Source organism: Dreissena polymorpha, chromosome 1 (assembly GCF_020536995.1).
Source record: "Dreissena polymorpha isolate Duluth1 chromosome 1, UMN_Dpol_1.0, whole genome shotgun sequence".
Classification (NCBI taxonomy): Eukaryota; Metazoa; Mollusca; class Bivalvia; order Myida; family Dreissenidae; genus Dreissena; species Dreissena polymorpha.
Window position 1 is genome coordinate 138,551,270 of NC_068355.1, and position 7,889 is coordinate 138,559,158.

At 32.6% G+C, this 7,889-nt stretch overlaps 1 protein-coding gene across 2 annotated transcripts; it reads left to right on the forward strand.

The window, feature by feature from the left end:
- The first annotated feature begins 306 nt into the window (after positions 1–306).
- Positions 307–6,129, forward strand: LOC127851796 (uncharacterized). 2 transcript variants are annotated; one of them, XM_052385676.1, is made up of 5 exons: positions 307–448; positions 2,157–2,534; positions 2,939–3,007; positions 3,550–3,661; positions 3,976–6,129. In XM_052385676.1, exons 2-5 carry the CDS (start codon positions 2,292–2,294, stop codon positions 5,466–5,468), a joined length of 1,917 nt encoding a protein of 638 aa, XP_052241636.1. In that variant the 5' UTR covers positions 307–448; positions 2,157–2,291; the 3' UTR covers positions 5,469–6,129. The 2 variants fall into 2 exon arrangements, with proteins under 2 accessions (XP_052241636.1, XP_052241642.1); XM_052385682.1 differs by lacking the exon at positions 307–448 and adding an exon at positions 455–588.
- Positions 6,130–7,889: the final 1,760 nt, after the last annotated feature.

Consider the following 7,889-nt stretch of genomic DNA (forward strand, 5'->3'; position numbering starts at 1 on the left):
ATTCCATCTGCGTAAATGGGCAATAAAATAGTTCCAAAGAGTTGCATTAAAACTCGCAAGTTTTTGCACGATTTATCGTTAATTTAAAAGTCATATTTCTTAATTAAATGCATGCGATCTTAAATATCCACTCAAATATACATTGAATGCGTTTGTTCGGTTTTACCTATTTGATAGGCAAAATGACATGCTGCATGCTGAGCCTTACGCAGAGGCTGTATGTGAGAGCAAGGAACGACAACTCTGCGTGGGGATTGCTGATAACTTATCGCGTCAGGACTAGGTTTCGTCCCTTGATATATTTTCTGAAAACGGCAATTCTGAATTATTTACCTATAAGGCACTATATAAACATACGGAAATCGAAAGTAGCCTTTCCATTTCGGAAAATCTGGGGGGTTTAGTGTATAATTAATATCACGCAATCTGGCTTGTCTCCATTGCGCAGGTATGTAGATTTTAAACGTCTTTGTATTGTAATAATGTTCGGAATGCGAACGGTTGACAGCACACTATTTGTCAAGTGTTTCTTTTGGCATTATGCTAACCTAATATTGATTTATACTATCAAATCAACAAATGATACACGTACGTATATTGTGTAGTCAGTATTTGGCTGACTAAATGACAGAGGAATCAAGTTTAACTTTATGAAAACGAATGGCAATAACTTCATCACATGCAGCATTCTAATTAAATACAGCTTGAAAACTACTCGAATCGTTTTTAGTTGGTCGCGTTAGCGGCCGACTAAATTTACAGAGCATAGGAAGCAAATCAGTATGTGCTTAGAAGCCTTAGCTACGCTAAGAACCGCAACTAACTATTCTAGGAACGATTACCGCTGCCTGTCTGCACTGTAGACGACGAATGCTTACACGCTGGTATATATACTCACTGCAGAAGTAGAGAGCGTCTGCTCTACTTCTGCAGTGCGTGTTTATACCAGCTTGTAAGACGACATTGGCCAGTCTAGTTTTAATCATTGAAATCTGTAAATATTGGCTGCTTTCAGGGAAAACGGGGCTTAATGCATGTCAAATAAGATTAGCCTGTGCAATGCGCACAAGCTAATCAATGACATTACAGCGAACAACTTCAGTGCCTTCAGCGCTTTGATTTTCAATTGACTTCACGTTCCGTGGTATTGTAACGCGCAAAATAGGAGTAACCAAAAGGGAGTTAACTGCGTATTGCTTGGCTGAAAAGTGTGCACCGTTTTCATTGTTTAAAAAGATTGTTTTGAACATATCATAGTAGTAAATGCGTTAACGTATTGTTGCAGGAAGTTTTATCACTTAATCAATGACAACACGATTTAGAAAATATCTGATTTTTTCCTAGATTAGCATTGAGTACCGTGCATTTTTGTTTTTATTAAGATAACAATGTCCTTCACGATGCAATTAATTGGAAACCAACAATTGTAGGTAATATGACCTCAATTTAAAACAATGTAAATGAGTCAGTATGTTACATTTTTAATTAAAGATTATGGAAGTCATTTTTGTTTTGTTCAAACCTGTTAAAATATTTAACTGGTACTTCTAGAAATAATATTTTTTCTGAAACACATTTTTTGATTTAATAAATTGAACGGTACTATTTGTTTGAGTTTGTTTGAAACCACATTCCAATAAGAAAATGCGAAAATTACAAACTAAAAATCTAGATAAAACTACATGTCAGAATATGGAAGTTATCTTAGTTGACTTACATGGTGACATTCAAATTTTGCAGATCTGTTCTTCAAAACTATCAAATGGAAAAACAACACTACGTAATGATGTTGGCTATGTAACAACATGAGAGTCACTTTATTTATTTTTCAATCAACTGTTTCAACATTAGAAACCCACGGTTTTAATGAGAAAGTAATGTATGTTAATGAAATTTCTTTTTAAAAATGTATATGCCATAACTTGTTGGCAAGTTTGAAGACGTAAACGAAGGATCATACAAATTCCAAAATTCGCTACTGACATATTTCTTTTGCAAAAACAATCAAAGTGACAATTAGCGATACATTTAGTCCACAGCATCTAAGTTTATACGTTATAAATATGAACGTGATTTAATTCCTACGCATCTATACTCCTTACTGTGGGTTATTCGACAACAAACCATGATAGAAAAATATTATTTCTTAATTTCAGAATGGCGTCACTTGACGGGAATCAAAACGAGATATATATTACCTACGCCTCCATTTGCTTATTATCGAAGCTCGAAAGGTTTTGCGAGCAAAGTTTGACTCTATAATCAAACCTCCTGATTTAACTAACACACTCATGAGAGTAAAAAGAACAATAGATCACCTGAAGAAAATAGGGTATATCTCAAATGAAGAATATAAACTGTTAAATCCAAATCCTAGTTCAGAAAAATTTGATACCGCTTTGTTGGTGGTTCTTCTTCAACACATCTGTAATTTAAACCCTAGAGACAAAGTGTGGGGCCAGAAAGATAACGCTAAAATTAAAGGTAATACAGACGAGGCAAATATCCAGCGTATCAGGAATTTGAGAAACAAAGTAAGTACGCTAAAACTCATTTAAAGTACAGTTTAAAAAAAGCATTTTAAAAACATTCATTAATTGCCGTGCTCGAAAGTTATTTTCAGAAGCTTGTATAGATAATTTATAAATGTTAAACAGTAGTCATTTATATAAAGAATTTTAATCAGAATTAAATAATATATTATTAAGCTTGAGAAGGATGGCTATTTCCTGTGTATGTATATTCGTGTGGACTAAAATTTAAATGAATTTTAAATGTGTTGGTGATCTCGCTTTCTTTATGCCGCCACGTTTTATTCGTTTTTTTGTCTGTAAGCCGCGGATTAAATTATGTGTATGAACATAAATAATTGAAGATACTTGCCAAACGTTAGCCGAATGTTGTGAACACATAAAGTGTTTGCGTTAATTTATTTCAGATGCAGTACAAAAACGCTGCAAGGTTAGAGCAGCATGAATTTGATAGCAGCTGGGATATTTTAGAAAAGGTTCAAATTTCATGTTGGTTTTGTAATGAACTTCTAAACTAATTTGTATTTATAAAGTTGTATACATGAACAATATTGTATAAAAATATGAGATACAACATGATTGATACAAATTAATGACGAAGTGCTAATCATGTATTTTATTCCGATTGCGGAGGGAAACACATCTAACCTTCGTTAAATTCATTTCATAATTATAACCATATCTGCTTAATAGGTAAATTATAAATGATTAGAAGTATAAAGCTTGCGATCATTCACCGGATTTTTTTAAACCCTAAGCATATAACTGACACGCTTTAATTCTGTCTTATATACATATATTGCTGGATTGCGCACGAGTTTCAAAAGATAATGACAACAAAGCAGCAAGTCAGTGGCAGGTACATGTTGGCGAGCCATACTTTTATACGTATGTCGGTCCAACTGTCCAACAATTGACTAATAGATTTAGAGAAATATATCCATGGCAATCGGATATTTTCTTACGGTTACTTTTGTGCACGGTTGAACAAATCTGAAATATGTTATATGATATACAGGCCATGGTACATCTCGGGAAAAGCTGCGGACTGCACGATGTCCAGAACAGTATTGACATCATCAAAAATAGAACTCTGGAAATGGTTACACCAGAGATGAAAAATCTTCGTGGTTCGTATTTAAATATTTGAATAATATGTTGATATTGCACTGGGTACTAAAATAATATTTCTGATATATTATTATAGCCTGTTTTACGTGTATTACTTTTATTATTATTATTAATTATTATTATTATTATTATTATTAGTAGTAGTAGTAGTAGTATTATGAGTATTATATTATTATTATTATTATTATTATTATTATTATTATTATTATTATTATTATTATTATTAATTCAATAAATAACTTAAATCAATTAGGTCAATTAAAACTTTATTGTTATTTCATATATACGTTTGCAGTAGTCATTTTTTTACCAGAAAACACAATGCTGTTCCTCAAAGAATACCAAGGGGATGAGCAGTATTATATCAAGACAAAGTTTTTTCATCAAGCTGAGAAGATGTTGACAGATAAACATCTGACCGTAGTAACGGGAAACCTTGGCGAGGGCAAAACAACAATGGCAGCGTACCTAGCGTTAAAAATATCGGAACCTGAAAAATGTCTGAAACTTGAAAATGCTTGCGATTGGAGAAAGATCGACTGGTCGTTAAAACAGTTCAATACAGTGATTATAGATGATATATTTGGAGTTGGAGCTTTGAACACCACATACCTTGCAGACTGGAAAATGTATCTGCCTGAAATAGAGAGAGCTGCAAAAATGAACCAGTTGAATGTTATTATAACGTATCGACATTATATTAAGGAATATGACCTGCATAGCGATTCTATATTTAAGGACCGAGAAGGGAACATTGTACAGCTTTGTTCAGTTGATTTAACCAATGAAGAGAAGAAGAACATTCTCATCTCGCGGGTCAAACGAACAAACAATGAAGATCTGTTTTTGAGAAACCACGTGGATATAGACGAATGCGTCATGATGTACAAAGGAACGATGAATCGTCACATTGACACGACTGTAATTGGATTTCCACAGTGCGCCAATTTATTTGTTCAGAGAGATACAATGATAAAATTGGGAGCACGTTTTTTTGAAAACCCAGTAGCCCACTATATTAAACAGATGTACAATGAAAAAAACTTCGACCTTTTTCTAGCTCTTGTAATTGTCTGGGCAGAACGGACAGGTGGTCGAATTAAAGCTGGCAACTTAGAAATTGCGTCACAAACATCAGGCCACATTGGATTTGTGGCAAATATATTTGGCATCGAAGTCAACAGGGAACGCCTGGAAAACATAAGTTTTTGCTTAAAGAGTCATCAGAAAGATTCCTTGATATATGTCGAACATTCTGGAGAGTACAAGTTCAGTCATAATGCTATTGGAGATATGGTTGGTGTTGTTCCAGGAGATCAAAGACACAAAATTGTAGAAACAATCGAACTGTGTCCGCGTGATTTCCTAATGAACATGATTCGTTTAGAAGATGCGGGAAACGAGCAATTCTGTGTAGTTGTCGACAAAGATAATTACCATTACCTTTGCAGAAAGGTTGCAAAAATGATCCTCCGAAACAACTGTAATAGTGATGGTCGGGGAGATTTTGTTTCAGAAAGTACACAGTTGCTGTCTAGAAAACCACAATTGCATCTGGAAGTCCTTCATAACCTTGATTTCGAATTACTACATCATACTATGTTCATGGATGAGCATTTTGTGGAAGTGTTTATTAAAGTGGTCAAAGACGAACGTTTACAGCAAGATCTCTTCGAAACTCCTGTTATGAAATTGAAAATGAGTTTCAGTAATGAAGATGTGATATGCATTCCGTTTTATTGTCTTTATTTTGGAAAAGATGTCCTTTTGAAGGGACTGATTGCCAATGGTATCGAAATAACTTAGTTTTAGCCACACACTACGCAAATCGTTACAGTCTATGTAGCATGATTGAAAGCTAATACAAACTGTCTGTGAATTTATTAAATATGATATTTATAAATGTATTTATGTAAAATGATGTACAGTAATATGTTGATTTTGTTACGAAATGTACAATAGTCATCGTCAAAATCATTTTTGAACACACATTTTCGGCTGCAGCATTATAATTATAAGAATAATCACTATAATACAAAATAATCGTCGATTTACAATATATTAGCATTGTATTGTCATATATGTTGTTGTTGTACAGTTTTTCATAAAATAATGTCAGAAATTCACTTGGACTTTAACTTTTAAAACTGTGGCGGTTATCCTTTTTATCGTCTGCGACTGAATTAACAGACAAATCGAAACCACACTGGATTTTATTATTTTATTTTACTTCTTATTCGAAAGTCCGTAACAAAAAACATATTTAGAGTCCAAACACGGGGAAACTCCGCCATATGTGTCTTGTTCTGACAAAACTGGGAATAATACATGTGCGTAAAGTGCCGTCCCAGAATTGGCCTGTGCAGTTCGGATATGACCGAACAGTGCGGATATGAACGAATACAGGCAATATCGACACTTTTTCTGCAATGTTTATTTCAATGTTTAATAAAATAAATACACAATATGAACTGAATTCCTTATTCATATTTACATTTAAAATAAAACATATAAAAAAATCCATATTCACATGCATACCAAATATGAAGGTTATATCTCAAGGGACATAGAAGTTATGAGCATTTTTCGAAACCTAAACGCAAAAGTGTGACAGAAGGACAGACACACAGACGGACAGACAGTACAATCACCATATGCCCTCCTTTGTGGGCATAAAAATATTGATTTATTAATTGTACCAACAAATTACAAGTTGAACTTCTTTGGAGCAAATTAACACAAATATTATGCAAGTGGGAAAATATGGTTACATGAGTTAAAGCACTAAGCTTTAAAGTTCTTTGATGGTTGTTTAAGCCTCTAACAAGGGAAAGCTCTAACAAACTTTTCCAATTAAATAGATCGAATTATAATTGTTTTTATAAGTGCCTGATATAAATTTTTCTTTAAATAATTGAGATTATTGAAAAATTTAGTAAAAGCACAGCATTGATGTTCTTTGATGGTCATTTTTAGTGGAATAGTATGTTACAAATATAACAATTATAACTATTGTATTAATGAATTTAGATTAGGTGATATCTTTAAAGGGGGATAGTCATTCATTTGATATGATAAGCACATTCTGTAGTTGAACAATAAATAACACTTTAATGACTTACCATAGTAAAAAAAGAAGCATAGAATCTGTTGCAGGTCATAAAATGTAAAACTGATGTTGAAGAAGCTATAAATATATTTTACACTGTCATCACTGATAATTTCAAAATAAAAAAATAAATAAATGAAATTCCGTACCTACCTACCCTAGTTTTTTGGAGCAAATTTAAATATTATAAATATTATTGAGTTAAATTATTAAAATATCAATATGTTTTGATTACATTTGCTAATTATATTATAAATATTAAATGAAATAATTTGCAAGAAAAGTGCAATTCTGTTGTTATTAGTCTTAATTAGCTTTAGTAAAAATGAAAATATCAGTGGCATCCAATAATTTGAGTATATACATATAAATCCATGAAAAAAAATTGACAGTTACATAGTTTATTTATTAATCATATTTAACTGATACAGTGAAAACATTTTTGACATTAATATAAATGTGATTTTACCATTTTTCAATTCACAAATTGACCCTAGTTAATTGGATTAAAAACAACAAATAACTACTGTTCCACAACCCAGCCCAAGTTTACTCAAAATTAAATACTTCATCAATTGATCCTATTTAATTGGATTAAAAACAACAACATGTATCAGATACTCAGTAAGATTTTGAGAATATTCCATTTATTCCACTATATACCAACATGCACTTACTAATGATTTACATGAATTCCTTAAACAGTTTAACACAAAAAATGAATTCTTAATCCAAAGAAAACAACAAACAAGATGCTTCCTAGATAAAGTTAATTTAAGATTTCATAAGCAAAATAATCATTATGCCCCCATTCGAAGAAAAGGGGGCATATAGTGATCGGACTGTCCGTCTTTCTGTCTGTCCGTCTGTCTGTCCGTCTTTCCGTCACACTTTGCGTTTAGCATTAGAAAATGCTCATTACTTCTATGTCCCTGAGATATAATCTTCATATTTGGTATGCATGTGTTTATGGACAAGGCCTTTCCATACGCACAATTTTTTTTACCCCTGTGACCTTGACCTTGAATTTAGGGTCCGCGTTTAGGTTTCGAAATCTGCGTCTAGATTTCGAAAAATGCTCATAACTTCTATATCCCATGAGATATAACCTTCATACT